Below are 18,696 nucleotides of genomic sequence, written 5' to 3'. Positions count from 1 at the left end.
GCAACCCTACTCAGCAAGACAGCTTTGTAATGATCCATACTTTATATTACATGAAATGTGCCAAATAATCATAAGCACTAGTCAATCATATTGGCTTTTGTGTTAGGAATATGTTAGAGGGAACAAAGCCAATCCATTTGAAGCAATGTTATAATGTCCCTGTTGAAGAAATCAATTATTTTCATACATGAAGTAAAAAAAAGGAATCCAGCTTTGGCCTGTGAATCATTGGATAACAGAAACTCAACAACTCTCCTGTGTTTTCTACACCTTTCTTCTATTCTCACAAACATGGTCCTCCATATCCTGCACTTCTAAATAGTGCTTGCTTTATATCTTCAGAACTCATAATCGTCTTCTGCTTTAATTCCTATTAAATAATAAAAAATAGGATAATAAGATTCATTACTCCACTGCTCAACAAACTAGATCATGATATTGGTTCAATACAAAAACAAAACCAAAGCATTTTTACACATTGCCCAAAAACCATCATAGTAATGACAACTATCCCAAAATTTTTCAGCAAAGAGACATGAATGGTCTTTTTTGCTTGCAAAAGAATCTTTGGACTTGAAGAATAAAAAATGCAGAGACACCCTTGCCTTGTGCTAAAATTTCAATTTTTTTTGTTAGAAGAATTAGGGAAGACTACAAGATCAGACTTTAGACTACTTATTCAGAATATCATGTCACCAACCAACCATCTCAAAAGCTAATACTTTTAGGTGAAGGTACATGATTTTATATTAATGTATAATTAACGCTAACATACCTCTGAGCATGAAGCCTGCATTGTGAAGTCATTGAAACAGCTAATAACGCATTGTTGGATCTCAAGGCCTAATGCTTCCAAGGTGTTTACTGTAGACAACAATAAGCCTGGCTTCGCTCCACAGCAGATCTCTACCCTTGTGTTGACATTCCTCCTCTCTACATCAAACTGCATAGAGGGGAAAATAATCGATGTAGGATTGCACCAAATCACAAAAAGGATTCTTTGATGGTGATTTAGGCGTTTGGATCAATTTATAAATAAGTTCTTGTGGGAGAAGAATACAAAAGAGATAAAACGAGTCAAGTTTCTTTAAAATCAACTTATACACTTTTCTTTTTTGAAGCTTTTTTGTTTACTTTCTTCAAAAGTTTAGGTGCATAACATGATTTTTACTTTTAGAAGAAGTTTAATTTATTTTATCTCTTTATTTCTTTTTATACAAGTACTTATTGAGAAGTTTATCTAAGTTAGACCTTATTTGACTTCAAAAGAATCTTGGTAAGCAATACTAGAAGAGAAAGTACAAACCTTAGGGGAATTTCTCACTAAGATTTCGTTTGGCTTTACATCCTTCAAAATGCTAGCAATGTTGGAATCGGCTTCTATTTCTTGTTTCAAATTATTAATCTTCTCCAGGAGTTCTTTCATGTAATCAATAGTGTCTCCAAGTATAGATGTTCTGTCCATCTGTGACAAGCATTTTTTAACAAGCAAATTAGCACTTTCTACATATGACAAACTATAGTAGTTCCCTATGTGTTTTTACATTTTAGTACACATCGAATGATTCATTGATTCTAACTTCATACCTTACTTATCTTAGGGACAATTGACCTTAGCATGGAAAGCCTATCATTCAATCTCTTTCTTCTTCTCCTTTCCGCCATTAGATTTTTGGAGGGTTGCCCCTGCATCTTCTTTGCTCTATTCTTTCTTTCCACACATGTATCTCTGTTGAAAACAGGCATTTCAGGGGAATGATTAGGCTCCACTTTGCATGTGGTTTGCAAGTCCAAACTATGAAGCTCTTCCCCTAGCAAACCCGGATCTTCTTCCATCATCATGGACATTGGATAATCTTCTTGAGCGATAAATGCAAAGTTACTAAGTGGGGTATCAAGGGTGTTATAGGATGAATCTAGGATCTGGGGTGCAGAGAAATCATCAAGTAAGGAACTATAGATTTCATTGAAGGCATAGTCATTGTTGTAACTTTGAGGAACTTCTTGGCAAGAGGAAGAATTTGGAAGAAAAGTAGAAGAGTTTTGATTATAACAGTCAAAACTCAAACCATTAGAGAAAACATGGTTTTCTTCTAAGCATGGATTGGTGTCCCATGTTTCTCTTCTTAGAGACATAAGTTCCTCCAAGAAATCATGGTCATAGAGCTCCATCTCCCTCTCTCTCTCTCTCTTTGTTATGAAGGGTAATTATTTATGAAACACCTTGAGAAAATAGAGTGCTAAGTTGAAGCATTTATAATAGCAAACAGAAAAACTTATTGCAAATTGGATATTTTTTGCATTAAATTATAGTACGTATTATATGGTATTCATTAGCACCAGCCTAAGACCAAATGGAATCTGCTTTTCACCTTACAGCTCTCCCTAGACCTTCCCCCTCACTAAGAGGGGCCATTTATGTCTTTTTCACCGAAATTTATGCAATCAAAACCAAATAAAATATTTAATCGGAATTCTAACGAAAGTTTGACCCTCAGATCTGTCTGAAACCAAAAAGAATGGAGTTAACATCATAAACCTTCTCAGGTTCTTTGCATGTTAAAAGATCCATATTATAAATTGTTATGGGCAGAACAAAAAGCCAATTCTCCATCTATCTCTCTCTCTCTCCCAACTTGAAGAAGATTTCAGAGTTGGGTCCCACTCTCCTAATTAGCCTTTATAGTTTGGCTTAGCTCAGAAATTCAAATGGGTTGGTAATCATTTTTTGTTCTTTCTGCTCTGCCTTTAATATCCAAATATGTACTTAATACAAATTGTCCATACTCGTAAAATAATAAATAGTTCTGTTATTTGAATAAATAATATATACATTTAATATTTTTTAAAATTAAAAAGAATAATAAAATTGTACAAAAACCATATCCCTACAACAAATTGGACTATATATTTAACTTTCATTTTCTATTTCACAGGGGTGAGAAGCTATTATAGGTATATAGAACCTCGATTCTCACCAACACCTGGCTAGTGTATGACATTTCTGCATCTCTATAACAATATATTTACGTACACGAATGCAACAATAGTAGTGTGAATACAACCCACGTACTATTTTTTAAGCGGGTCATCTTTGGCTTATGTACTTGGTTTTTTGCTTGTTTACGAATATGCAAATATCATAATCAGTTTTTTGCTTCCCTTTTTGGCTCATCCGGTCTTCTATACACCACTGACTTGTTCCCTGTATAGGCATTAATATTGATCGTATATATGTAGGGAATCCCTATTAGTCTTTCATCCACTTTTGGCTCTACTATTTGATCTTGATCCACATAATCATATGGTGGATAAAATTCATTATTGTTGTTATATAGCAGCTTGTATTGATAGGTGGGGATCTAAAAACTAACATTCAAGTCTTGACATGGAGATTCATTCATACTTGTATGTATATACAAAACAAAGCCTACGTACCTTTTAATTAATAGCTGCTATATATGTTGATATAACCACCTATAAGCCTAATAATTAATTCTAATGCATTACATGGCCACTTGATTTGCAACTTGCAATGTAGATTGTATGTGCATATGATGCAAGAAAGAATTCTTGTGCCATGAGTAGGAATCGTTTGTGGGGTAATTAAACATATCAACGCGTTATTGTGCATTAGAGACAGCTTTTCGAGTTGGAATACCTACAAATTAACTTCAAGATTTTCGAACCTCATAAGAGTTTAAGCTTATCCACCAAATAGGAAAACGAAAGACAAGAAAAGTTTATGCTTAATCGTCCCTTGATGACAAGGTTATAGCCTACAGCAAGTTCTAGGAAATTTCAATAATCAATCTCACTCGTCTAAATTCAGGGCGTGCATGTTAAAGAGTATAAAAGTTATTAAAATTAATTATTGAAATTCTGAAAAATGTCCTAAATTATAAAATTATTATATTTGTTATTAATAAATTTAAGTCGTTTTTTTTTAAGTTATTATCACCCTGTGAAGGATCTAAGAACATGCTATTGATATGTAACAAACAAGCTAGTCTATAAAAGAAATAATGGCATTTTCTTTAGTAGCTAAGTTTAGTTATTTGGTGCAACTTTATAGCACAGGGCTGGAGCTAGCATATTCTTCAGGTATATAATATAACTGGACTTTGATATTTGCTTAACACGATTCATTTACTGCTTTTCTTGAATAAGAAACTATAGATAGAGAAAGTGAGTACTTGTTATAATGTGTATTTCATATTTTACTATTGAGCAGTGTAAAAATAATTTAACAGTAACCCTTTATATTAATTATTTTTCTTTTCAGAATTATATGACATATTATAGCTAAGCATATATGTGCCACATGCTATTGAAATGCGAAAATGACTAAGTCCTCATCAACAAATAATAATAATTGAAAATACTAAAGATATAGGAAAATTAGAATGTATAGAATTTGAGGTAAGCGGGTCACTAATAAGAATTAATTAGAAATATGTAAAGATACAGCAAAATTTTTACCTGTATAAAAATATCTCAATAAATATAATTATATGAAATATTTGAAAAAAAAGTTTTTTTATTTATAATAATTTTTTTAATCTTAAATAAGATTATTTTCAGTACAAAATAGCTTCAATTGTTTGAATGTTTATACTATTACGTCGCAATCATTTATTCATAAAACATGTACTCGAGCTGGAATTATTAGTCAATAGATTATTTCCAATTTGTAATCACTTTGGAACATGCATAACTCTGTGGAAAAATACAACATTTAATTACATCTAAACCTTTACATCTTTAGTTTTCTGTTAGGCTTTAAATTCTTTTTCTTTTGTAATAATATAAAAAAGACTCTACATAAAATCTTTACATTTTTTATATCCTGAAATTTATAATCCTCATTCTATAAATTACGTGTAATTATCTCACGGTCCAACTATTTATAGTTACAAGTTTTGTGAATTTATAACATTTTGCTATGGTTATCATAAAATACTTTGTTAAAAATTAAAATATTATTTTGAACTTTTAAAAATTTACCTTTTTATTTGGTTCCTTTTTTAATTTTTTATTCTTCATTTTTACATAATTGTTCTACCAATAATATGTTAATTTGCTTTATTATTTTCTTTCATAATATATGTTAATATAATTTAACTGGAATATACCATAAATATGATGTTCTATTAATATTATTATATTTGTTATATTTCTAAATGAAGTTTTAAGTTATAAAATTAAGGTTTTAAAAATTCGAATTTGATAATATAAAAGAGATAAATGTGTAAATATCGCATAGATTTTATGTTGCGTTATATGAATTAAGTCTATTATCACATAAGCAAATAAAAAAAAAAGATTTAATGAAAGACTAACAAATGAATCATATAAGAATATTTTTTTTAGAAAATTTAGATAGGTATGATATGATGTTTATCATATCTTCTATAAACCAAACGATTAAACGAGGAATTCGATAAATCATTAACTTCATTAGTCAACTAAAAGTTCAACAATAATACATTTAATTACTTTTTATTTCTTGTAAGAGTTATACAATGAAAGCTAACTACATTATTTCTTTTTAATTAATATTTTTTCTCCAAAATATAAAGACCTCTGCATATCAAAATTGGAGGGAGGGGGTAATCATTTGTCAATTAATATCCACAACTTAACACTAAATGTTCACTGTATTTTTTATTTAAGTTATTTGTATTTAAAATATTTAATTTTTATATTTATATTAATAGTAAAAGTATTTTTTAAAAAAATCATTTAATTAGAGTGACAAATACTTCCGTAAAACTAATGCTTCCTAATCTGACTTTCAAAGACTTTGATTATTCTCTCTAACTATTTTGTATATTTCTAAACAAATTTGTCACTGTAACTTTGAATTTTCGACGCATGTATTCTTTTCTTGCAAGCATTATTATACAGTTATTGACAATGGACTATAATTTTATATTCGTTTGTGATCGCTTATATAATATATAGTGTTTATTATTTTGATTTTACTTGAATTTTATTTTTTAATACATAGATCCTAAAAATATACTCAAACATAAAAGACAATATATTAAGGCTATAGAGAGGGAATATTCATTTTAAGTGTCTACTATTTTTTAGCAATTGTTGTTGAATGTTCTTTCTTGTAAAGGTTTACTAATTATCGTAGTGTTTAAATTGTTAATATAACTTGTTGTTTCTGTCATGATTTAGAGAAACTTCCAACTCATTTGTTTTGAACGTGTTTAGTTTTATCTCAAACCTAGTACTTTACTGTGTGTTGGCTTAGATTTTCACTGGTTTTACTTTCAAATTTATCGACTCACTTATTTTCTTGGGTTGATGTTAGTTGTAGTAAAAGAAAAGAGATATGTTTATTAATTGCATAGAAATAGAATTGTGTTTTTCAATAGTGTTTTGGAAGAAAGAGAAGTCCTAAATTCTATTATTTTGAAGTCTTGAAAATGACTATCACTTGTTAGTAAAGGAAAAGTTATTTTGTTAGCTTATTGGTATCTGAATTCACAAAATTACATCCGTTTTAACTTTGTATAAGTATACTTTTATTTTTTATTTTTCTGAATAAATATTAATTTTTATTGTGTATATAAGTTTAAGTTTAAAGTTCTCCTTGAACTCTCTTTAATAATATATATTTTGCCTATAAAAACAAAATTAAATTCTCTATTAGTAATATTATTAATGTTAAATAGAACATTTTTCATGCCAAACACTACAAAAACATCGGCATTTACCTACGGACAAACAAAAGTTGTAAAAGTTACAATAAATTTTGTAGGATATTTTTTATTTAATAAAAAATAAAATATTAGTATAAAGTTTAAAAGTTTATGCTATAAAATAATATATTATACTAATATTAATATATTGATAGTGTATATTAATAGTTTTATTAATAAAATTATTTATTAATATAATATATCATATTTTTAGTATAAATTCATTATATATAAATATATATTATAAACAAAACCTATATTAATAATATTTACTATTTATTTTTAAATAATTATTAATAATATTAATGTTAAATCATTGACAAACTAACATGTCCCTAGTTATGTCAATTTAAAATGTTAGAACATAAAATGATTAAAAATATTTTATTTTCATGCACATTTTTAATGAAATATTATGTAAAAAGAATTAAAATAAAATATTTTTTTAGTTACTTGTGTCATAATATTCTTAATTGACATGGTTAAAGATATTAACATATTAATTATATTTAACGTATTATATTTCTACCTGTAAGATAGTTAATTAATGAATTCTAATTGAGAGACTAAAATAGTTGAATTCATTAATGTATTCTGGTTGAAGGATGGATTGAAGGACTAAAATAAATATACATAATGACCACATTTAAGAATTAATTTTAATATATTTTTGTAAAGATTAAATTGAAGGATTTTTTATTTTTTAGAGACCAATTTAAAGTTTTACATGATTTTTAACTTTTTCACTTCTTCCATTTTAGGGACTATTTTAAAATATAAGAAGGTTTATAAATGCATTTATAGATCGTCCATTAATAAACTTGTTAGGGTGTTCTTCTAATTCAATAATATAATAATTTTAGTCTTGTTAAACAGTGTTTATTAAAAATTGAAAAGACAATTTTTTACTAAGAAATTATAATGTACATTAAAAATTACAGGAAAAATGCATTAATAACATATATGATTACGAGCCTCACGTTGTTATTTTCTTGAATTTTCCATAAATAATTCTACTAATTTGCCAAAGAATTCACACTCGAACGTAGTTTGCATCTACCATTACAAGCATTAACGATGCACACGGGGTGCATCATGCCAAGAACTAATAATATATTAAGATAAATATAATGTATAAATAGTTTATTATTTAGTAAATAAAAAATTTAATATATTATTTTATTAAAAATTATTAAATTAAATAATATGATTTAAATAAAAAAGTATCCTCCTCTTTTCTTTCCTTCAAAACTTCTATTTTCAAACAATTCCTAAAACAAGTTAAATGGCGAAAAACATCTTATAAAAACTACCCAACAAGAACTAATATATCTATCATTCAACCATTTTTTTGCTTTATGTATCATTCAACCATTTAATTATGTGTTAAATTAGTTCTTTTATATCATTCAACCATTTAACTAAGTAAATAAATGTTCCCTTTAATATAATGATAGAACTTTGATTATTTTGCATTGATTCACAGGAATTTGATTCTTAATCATGTGTATGAAAAAAAAAAACTTTATTTAAAGAAACAAAATTCACTTATGATAACTTTTATATTTCAAAAGAATTGTTCTTCAACCACCGGTTAAGGGATACTCTTGATATACAGATTAATGGATGTTTAATATTTTAAGATCTAAAATGCATATTTAGCTTGTTTGATTAGTATAAGGTAAATGTTGAGAGGATTCCTTCCATTTTCTTTTATCTACTACACCTTAATTTCTAAAAGAAAAAAAAAATCTTTTATATCAATCACTTTTAAATTTAAAAACAATATTTATTATTTTTTACCAACTATATCCTAACTTAAAATAAAAGAGAAATTACTCAATAAAAGTGATAAAAAAAAGTATAACAGAAAATCATTTGGTAATTTTGAATAGAAATAAAAATATTAAATCTACTCTTTAATTCTTGTATCAAAAGCTTGAAGTGACAGATAAAAATATAAAATATATCAAGAAAATTAATTAAATAATTAAAACTACAAAATTATTAAAAACATATTATTAATGAACTTTCCTTATAATTTTTAAATTTAAAAAAAATATTTATTAATTTTTAAACTAATATCTTTAAAGTGTATACTGAGAATTTATTTACTTATTGTTATACAATTTATACTAAAACTATTAATAAATGACTTTTTAAGTGATATAAATTATAATATATATCAATATATTTATGTGTTAGCCAAAATTATTAAAACTCAATGTAAAGACATAAATACACGCTGTGTACTTTGTCATTATACAGAGCCACTTGCTCATCAAGTAGCCGCACACAGAAATTTAAAACCCTCCCCCAACTTGTTTTGCTACTTGAAATAAGCTATATACAATTATAGATATATATTAATTTATATATAATATAATAAAATATTTTAAAACAATTGTTACAATTAATTTTACGAGATTAATTACTTCATTAAAAATATTAATATTTTTTTAATTTTTAAAATATAAGATAAATTACTACCTTTAATTAAGAAAATACAAAATACCCCTTAAATGGGATTAGACATTTGAATTACATTTGAGTTGTTTGAGACAAATTAAAATGGGACTTTATATTTTTTAATGAAAAAGAGATAAAGTTTCATTTGATGTAATGAATCTAATGATAAGAACAATGATGAAGAATATGAAGGGAAAGAAATAAAACTTGAAAGGCCCTGAAGCGACCACGTGGAGTACAGGCCAAAAACATGTGGCTCAGAATCAAGAGCGCAACGGTCGTTGAAGAAAACCGCGGCAGTTTCCTCGTACCAGTTCCGACACCAAGTGGTATTATCAAAGCACTTTGTTTCCCCCAATCACTCTCATTCCTGCATGCAAGCCAACTATTATTATTTTTTATTATTAACTAACATTTATTAAAATATATATTACAAAAAGTGTGTTAGAAAATGCTTTGTTAGCATTATTCTAATATTATTATTTATTATTTTTGTTTAAATTATTATTTTCTATAATTAGATTAATAATAAAGATAACAAAAAAACACATAAAAATAACAGTGGGTATTTTTCATATTATGAATTTATGAATGTATAATAAAAAAATTAATAAATACTGAATTATTAAAATTACAATAATAAGTTTAAAATATAGTATATCCGATTTTATTTATATAATGACAAATGCTTTATTTATAAGAATAATAAAAACAATTATATATTGTAAATTTATATTTTATTTAAAAAATATTCATGAATAAAAATATCAACTTCATTGAATAGCATAAACTATAAGAATATAAAAAATTAAAAATTAATATATTTTAAAAAAATTCATCAAAATTAATACTATTTAAATATATTTAAATAAAAATATTTAAAAAATAGCAAATATATATAATACCAGGCTTACAGCCCACAATATATTCTTTGTAGTTCCCATCATCCAACGAAACCACTAATCTTTCTTCATCTGCCACTCTTGTCTGCTAGCACTTTATTTGTAAGTCAGCAATCTTAAACAGTGGTTTGGGTCCAACAGGCCTCAGGTCATGTTTATTTTTATTTTAGTTCTGAGTAGTGCATAATATCTATCTTAGTCTTTGAAAAATAATGTAAATATTTTTCATTTTTTAAAAATCAAATTATTTAGGTGTTGTTATTATAAATGTGTGACACTTGTGTGTTTTCATTGTTTTGAGTTTATTATTTTTAAAAATTAATTTGAACTATTAATGAGTACTAATTAAGTTAGTAGTACTGTTTTCATGTTTTTGAAAGATTGTGTGTAAAAATGATTGATGGTCATATGTTTTTATTCATGAAAAAATAAATTAATGATCAATTTAGACAAACTGTCTCCTGTACTTTTCTTTTCGGAAACTAATTTGAACATCTGTTTTTCGTTTTTGATAGATACTGCTTTTTTATTTTAATTAACATCTTAAAAATTATGCCTGTTAATTATATTTTATTTTAAAATTTTAATATAACAATAGTTAATCATATTGTTATCTGTACATAAGTTTTAATTATTTTACACAATTGTCATAAAATTATTTATACTATATTAGAGCATTTTGTAGTTAATAATATATATATATATATTTGAAGATTTTACATGCTATATATTAAAGAGTTAAGAAATGTTTGAATTTTAGTTCCTAATTTCTTAATGGGTTTGTTAAAGAAACTGTTAATGATTTTTATTAGTGGTTTTAATCTATTAATTACTAAGAAGATGATTTTTTTCTTAAAAGTTAATACACTAACCAAGAAAGGTTATATTTTTTAGTTGACTCTTATTTTTAACCCTTAAAAATTATTTTTTTTAAATAATTGTTCAAATTACAATATACAGAAATTATATTCAAATTTACAAACCAAAATTCTAATCAATAAAATACTTTGAATGGACTATGAATTTCTAAATAAAGTTAATTTTATAAACACTGATTTTCTAAATATGTAGATCGATCAATTTTATACAAATAAGTTATACCATACTACAAATCTAACTAAGGCAATTCTCAAATACATAATGTACCAATTCTTTCTTAAATTTATTCAACTAAATTGAAGTTTGATACGAGTCTTTGAAATTAGGAAAGTACTGCATCGCATTAGTAAGAAAAAAATTTAGAACTGCCATAATATTAAAGTGTAGCATATGGTATCTAGGATTTTACATTTCTTAGTCATGAGTATCTCCTTCATGTATTCAAGCACATGATATTTATAATCTATAATTATAAATTAGCAGAGACACTAAATAAAATAATAAAATTTTAAATTACATTTCAATTTCTATTAATTATAATATATAAATAAAAATATTATAAAAACATCTTTAACTTACTTTATTTCAACTTGTTAATAAAAGATTTAGGATGAACTATTCGTTCACGTATCTTTAAGAATTTATACTCTGGCACGCTCTGAATATTTGATAAATAATTATAATATATAAGTGAAATTAATGACATAATTGAAACGATATATGAAAAAATAAAAAATATTAATCATATTTTTAATTTGTATGCTATTACCTTAAATGAAACTTAAATAAATAAGAGAATTTATCGTTTACCCAACTTTAAAAATGACTTTATACTTGTGTATAGAAATAAGTTTTACTAAGGAGAGTTGTTGTAATTATATTGTAAATGTTCCCAGTCTGAATAGGATCATCTTTTCTAAAGAATATCTGTCGTTTAAATCCAAAAGCATTAAATATATGTAAGGAAGTAGATTAAAATATTTATAATGAAATTTTTTAACGAGCCTCTATTTATATAAAGATACAAATTAAGAAATAGTTAATGTAGTTTGTCATTTTTAAAATTATTTTAAAAGTAGATATGGAATACTTTTGTACTTTTAATATATATGATAAATGTTTTTCTTTAAATATGTGTCACTTTGAATTTTTTTTGGTGTTCTTTCTATAATAAACAGTGCTACCTGACACATTTTCTCCATCGTGGGTTACATATATAGATATCATGCAGGAAAGTAAACAACCTTTTCATTGTTTTGCCACTTTTTAATTATAGGTTTGGTTAATTGTTTTTCCTTACACTATCATGTGAGTGAATGATGATCGAGAGTGGTTCTTATTCTGATTCTTGTGTGTTTCAATTCTATGTGTTTGTGTAAAATAATGCTTAACAGAATTATTTTAAAAGAAAAAAAAAAGTTAATGCAAATGCATTAATTAAGAGAAGTTTAACTTGTTTCTTGATCAATGATCACGGCTAAATTACAGTCCACTATTTGAATATTTTTAAAAATTTGTAGTGCCATTGTTTTGCATTTATTTCTAAGCAGCTTCACCAAAGTTGAGAGACACAAACCTTATATGCCCAAATAAGAGAACTTAGTATATGTTTTTCTGAAGGTATTATTGTGACTTAGTGACATATCTTTATTACTTATGTGGACAAAACTATGTCTGTCTTAGGTATTTGTCGTTTAGGTCATGGAAGAGTTTGCTGATATAAGGTTTTTGGTCTATGGTTTGAGAATAAATGTCAATGGAAGCAGACTAATGTTGACAGATGCATTGAACGAAGAAGGTTTATTGCCTTTCAGTCTAATGATGACAATAATTTTACAATTCAAGTGGCAAACGGACAATGGTTCTTAGAATATTAAACTTTTTGATGACGAGTTTGAAAAGGCTAAGAATTTATATATGCTCGGGAAAGAGAGAATCAAATGAATAAAAATAATATTTTTGTTATCATCAGCTTTTAAAATTTCTTTCAAGTATATAAAAATAATAAGTTTTTATTAAAAAAATATCAATTACATTTTTATCGTTTAAAAAATAATGAATATTTTTTTTAATAAAATTTTATTATTTTTAAAATTTACGATTAAAAGGAATATAATGTTCACATTTTTCTGAAAGGAATGCACGACTTCGCTAGAACTTTGTGGGATTTTTTTAATTTAATTAGTCACTTTAAGAGGTTGACAGAAATTAATAAAAAATGTAACTTTTTTTTTTGTTAAAATTATCATCTAATTTTATTATTTTTTATAAACTCTTTTATGTTTAAATATATTTTTTAATTCTATATATTTTCTTATAAAAAATTAGTCTTATAATTATATATATATATATATATATATATATAATTTAAATTATTTTTTTAATTTAATGCTTTTGGTGACAAGTGATGATATACTCTAACAAAATTACTGTCATGTGATATCAAAATTGACGCATAACAATATTTACTTATAATCACTTCATTACTATAGATAAAAAAAATATATATTGAATTTAATAAAATTAGGAACTAAAATGAAAAAAAAAAACTTAATTTAAGGAATAAAATCAAAACTTTGTAACAATGAAAAGATAAAAAAAAATATTAAAATCATTTTTTATTTATCTTATTATTAAATTATTCTTTTATGTTAAATTAATTAAGATTTTAGGGAAGGATCTTCTTACACCAGTGTAAGTTTAAAAACTCTTACACCTAATATGAGTCTTTTATTTAACTTAAATCTAACATCTAGTGAAATAATAATTTATAACCCGTTAGATTTAAGTTAAATAAAAGGCTCAGATTAGATGTAAAAGTTTTTAGACTTATACCGATGTAAGAAAATCTTTCCCTAAGATTTTATAATTGATAAAAATTAATCTTATACTATTAAAAAATATATAAATAAGAAAAAATTGTTAAAAATATAACAGATAAAAAGAATGAAAGAAGTATATCAAGCATTATATTTTCTCACCCATTTTTTGTTTATTAAATAATAAAAGAATCAAAGAACAGCGGTGAGCGAGTGAGAGAAGATGAGATAGAGATAAGGAAAGAAGAGAAAGATATATTGTAATTGAATATTATTCATATTAAGATAAAAAGGTACAATATATAAGAGGTCTATATACATATAACAATATAACTAACAGTAAAAAGATAATCTTAAGTTTCCTTTACACCCCCCTCAAAATCATGGGTTCATTACAATGTACCATGAGTTTGTTTATACATTTTGACAAAGAAGAATAAGCTAAAGACTTAGTTAATACATCAACAGTCTATTCTGTAGCAGGGATGTGATGAACTCTGATTTCACATTTGGACACCTTGTCTCGAACAAAGAATAAGTTTAACTTAAAGTACTTGATTTTAGAGTGAAGGATAGGATTGGCAATAATAAGAACAACATTCAAATTATCACAGTATATCATTAGTATAAGTGAAACAGAGATATGAAATTAAGCAAGAAAAGACTGCAGCCAAGCAATTTCTATAGTAATAGAAGCTATGCTGCAGTATTCAACTTCAGTAGTTGAATGTGAGACAGCGTGTTGCTTTCGAGATGTCCATGAGATTGGATTACAACCCAAGTACACACAAAACCCAGTAGTGGACTTCCTATTATCAAGATCTTAACCCCAATCAGCATCACAAAATGCAGTGATTCAAAAATCCTTTGATTTATTGAGCTTAATTCCATAAGCTAATTTGCAACAAAGATGTTGTAATATACATTTAACAGCCTGCCAATATGCATCTTTAGAGGCATGCATAAACTGACAAACCTTGTTCACTGCAAAGGAAATTTCTAAGCTTCCTACAATAAACCTGTACAAGGTTAGATTTTCAAAATTTGTAGTCATTTGAGCTAAGTTTTAAATTGGCTACTATTGGTGTTTTGACAGGTTTAGTAGTGAGCATATTGGCTTTCTTTAAGATATCTGTAATGTATTTGGTTTGTGCCAATATGATAGAGCTATTTGGAGTTTTATTGACTTGAATGCCTAAGAAAAAAATCAAGAAATCCAACATCTCTAACAGAGAATTTGAAGTCAAGGTGAGAGATAACAGTTTGAATAGTTGTATTGCAGTTGTCACAAATCACAAGGTCATCGATATATACGAGTATGAATGTAGTATTTTTAGGGTAAAACCTCACAAAGAGGAAAGAATCACTTCTTGTAGCAGTAAATTTAACACTATGTAGAGTTTGATGTAGTTTTTCAAACCAAGCTTTAGGAGCCTGTTTGAGCCCATATAATGTTTTGTTCAATATGCATATTAAGGAGCCATCACCTCGTACATATCTTTGTGGCTGTTGCATATAAATAGCCTCTTGAAGATCTCCATTTAAGAAGGCATTAGCAATATCAAGTTTTTTTATGTGCTAACCACAAGTTAAGGCTACAAAGAGAACAACTTTAATTGTTGTTGGCTTCACAACAAGGCTGAAATTTTCATTAAAGTCGAAGCCATCCCTTTGGTGAAAGCTTTTTTCTACAAGACGGACCTTGTGCCTATTTAACGTGTCATCTGCATTTGTCTTTATCTTAAAAACTCATTTACAACCAATGAGATTGCAGCCAGGTGATAAGGTGGTTAAAATCCAAGTATTGTTCCTTAAAAAGACAACATATTCCAAGTCCATGGCTATTTTCCAATGAGGAATGGCAAGATCAGATTGAACACTCTAAGGTTTTGTGAGAAAATACTCTGTATCAAAATCTGAAGAGGAAGTGACAATATATTTTAGGTTTTCTAATGCCATATTTGCCATGAGTTGTCATAGGATGTGTATTGATAGTGCAAGGTGGAATGGTAGAAGTATTGTCATTAGTTTAGGAAGGTGTAGGAGGTATAGGAAACACTAGTTCAGGGGGCAGAGGCTCATCGTTAAGTATAGTGGTGCTTGTATTTGGAAGATATTGAGCTGTAATTAGAGGAACAATAGGTATACAAGGCAAAGGACATGAGATATCTTCTACAGAATTTTGCTTCGATTCTTTCAAAAAGTGTGGATTGGCAAAAAAAGAAAAAGATCCTCATTAAAAGAAACATGCCTTGAGATGTATATCCTGTCACTGTTAGACAAACACAAATATCCTTTGTAAGAGGAATGATAACCAAGAAACACACATTCTTGAGACCTAAAATTCAATTTATTTTTATTATAAGGTCTCAGACATGAATAGCAAACACATCCAAAAACCTTTAAGGATTTGTATTCAGAGATTTTCTTTAAAAGAATTTCCAAGGGACTAGAAAGTCCAAGAGTTGGTGTAGGTAGCTGATTTATAACATTAATAGCAAACTAAAAAGCCTCACCCCAAAATTTCAGAGGCATAGAAGCATTGGCAAGCATAGACAGTTCCATATCAGTTATATGTCTATGTTTCGCTCTGCTGCCCCATTTTGTTCATGAGAGTCTATATATAATATACCATGATCTCTCAAATATTTAGAAAAAGTAGTAAATTCTTTTCCTCTATCTGTTTAAAGACACTTGATTTTAAGACCAAGTTGATTTTCAATCATAGTCTTAAAATGAGTAAAGCAAGATAATGCTTGAGACTTGTGTTCTAACAAATAAATCCAAGTGTATTTTGAGTAAGCATCTAAAAAGTGTATATAGTACCTGCGATCTTTAGAAGAAGGAATAGGTGTTGGGCCCCATATATTAGAGTAAACAAGTTGGAGAGAAGTATCATAAGAGCTATCAGATGAAGGAAAAGGCAATTTATGTGACTTAACATAACAAAAGGTCTTGCAAACTGAAAAAGTAGAATGTGTAGGAACAGAAATATTGCAATTATTTAGAACATGTACAATTTTAAAGTTAGCATGGCCTAACCTAGAATGCCACAACTTATACAAACTAGATTTATAACAAGAAGAAGAATTATTATTGTTATTTGTATATGTAGAAATAGGACTACATGTCAAAGTATTATTTCCTCTAGATTTACAAGATAAAACATAATTATTTGCAGAATCAGCAATAGAAGAAAAGGTCTGTATGTAAATGTCATCAAAGGCATAAAGACCATCCCTTAACTTGTCTTCCATAAGAACATTCATTCAACAAGAGTTAGCACCAAATTCAAAGACGACATTATTTTCTTTTGCAAACTGTGATACACTTAAAAGATTTTTAGTAATATTAGGAACATGCAACAGATTATGAAACAAAAAAGATGAAAAAGATTTGGGAGAAAAAAAGAAAGATTTACCAATACTTTTTATGGAAGAAGTATCACCATTTGTCATCTTAAGTTTGGTGTCTCTAGTATAAGGAGCTTTAACCATAAGATTTGAGGAGTCAGATGTGATATGATGAGTTGCACCTGTATCTAGGTACCACGAGGGATCATACAATGTTTCTGGGACAGTCATAAGAGCAGAAACACTTGACTGACCATTAAAGGCACTTTTTGAAACCATAGCAGTAGGTTGGCTTTTAGAACAGTAAGATTGTTGATTTGAAGAAGAGTTATCCTGATAGCTGGGATTGAACCTATGGTAACAAGTTAAGGCTATGTGACCAAGTTTACCACATACTTGACACTGAGGTTTGTTGGATCCTCTTCCTCCATTGCCACGACCAAAACCTCTACCTTTGTCTCTAAAATTGTGTCTATAAAAATTGGTATTCCCTCTACCAGAGAACCTTCTAGACTGATGCCTTCCAAATCTGCCTTGAATTTGTGCAAGATTAACTTGCATGTTTTGTATCAAAAGTTGCCTTATTCTTCCTTCTTTTGATGTTCAAGACAATTGTCAAGAGTGACAAGAAAGTTTTCTATTTCAAGATCGTATATGGATCAGTTCTTGAAATTATAGAAGTTACAAGAGGGTTATACTCAGAGGGTAAACCATCAAGAATAATGGAGATATGTTCTGACGTACCAATTGGCGATCCAACAGAGGTGAGGGTATCTACAATTTTCTTAATCGATAACAAATTACAAATTAAGAGAGTCAAATTTTTTGATACTTTTTAACTAAGCTTTCAATCGATAAAACATTCACTCGAGTTTATGACTCGAAATAAGCATGGAGAGTGCGCCATATCTGAAAAGAATGATCACCACCAACCATCATAGCATGCAAACTAGGGGACATTGATGCAAGAAGTCATGTAAAGATCATTTGATCTTGTTGATCCCAAGTCTCATATTCATTCATAACTATATCTACGACTTTATCTTCATCAATTTTGTATTTTTTTGGCATGTCTCCGCGTGAAGATTGATCAAGAAATTTCTGCAATTTGAACAATTGGATGGTTCTTAAGGCTTGCCTCTTCTATGTGAGGAAGTTTTATCATCTAATTTGATAGAAACAGAAACTATCAAATGATTGAGGTTAGGGTTTTGAATAGTCACCATTGATGCTAAGATCGTTAGCTTTGGATACCATAAAGGAATTAGAAAACAGTGGTAAGCGAGTGAGGGAAGATGAAATAGAGATAAGGAAAGAAGATAAAAATATATTGTAATTAAATATTATTCATATTAAAGTTAAAAAAAATACAATGTATAAGAGGTCTATATACAAAGAACAATATAATTAACAGTAAAAAGATAATCTTAAGGTCCTTTTACAAATAAAATTCTTGAACATATTTTTCAATGATATTAAAATTTTTGCATTTGAATACTACTTAATAATAAAATAAGAGTTTATTAAACAAAAAATACACAAGAAAGTGTGTGCT

General features: G+C 27.2%; 1 protein-coding gene across 1 annotated transcript; it reads right to left on the bottom strand.

The window, feature by feature from the left end:
* Nucleotides 1-283: 283 nt before the first annotated feature.
* On the bottom strand, nt 284-2,172 carry LOC113848177 (transcription factor bHLH93-like). The gene is made up of 4 exons (XM_027477575.1): nt 1,588-2,172; nt 1,307-1,465; nt 776-943; nt 284-370 (listed from the first exon to the last, which is right to left on the bottom strand). The coding sequence occupies exons 1-4, from the start codon at nt 2,170-2,172 to the stop codon at nt 284-286; spliced, it is 999 nt and encodes a 332-aa protein (XP_027333376.1).
* Nucleotides 2,173-18,696: the final 16,524 nt, after the last annotated feature.

The sequence above is a fragment of the Abrus precatorius genome, unplaced genomic scaffold (assembly GCF_003935025.1).
Source record: "Abrus precatorius isolate BTA unplaced genomic scaffold, Abrus_2018 Scaffold8, whole genome shotgun sequence".
In the NCBI taxonomy this organism is placed as follows: Eukaryota; Viridiplantae; Streptophyta; class Magnoliopsida; order Fabales; family Fabaceae; genus Abrus; species Abrus precatorius.
Note: the sequence above shows the minus strand (reverse complement) of the source record. Positions and strands in the feature narration are given on the sequence as shown.

Bases quoted from the DNA above. Each gene is read 5' to 3' on its own strand.
- LOC113848177 (XM_027477575.1), bottom strand. From the start codon at position 2,172: ATGGAGCTCTATGACCATGATTTCTTGGAGGAACTTATGTCTCTAAGA. The intron at 1,466-1,587 runs GTATGAAGTTAG...TGCTTGTCACAG, and splicing joins TTGTCCCTAAGATAAGTAAG to ATGGACAGAACATCTATACT. The intron at 371-775 runs GTATGTTAGCGT...ATTATTTAATAG, and splicing joins TGCAGGCTTCATGCTCAGAG to GAATTAAAGCAGAAGACGAT.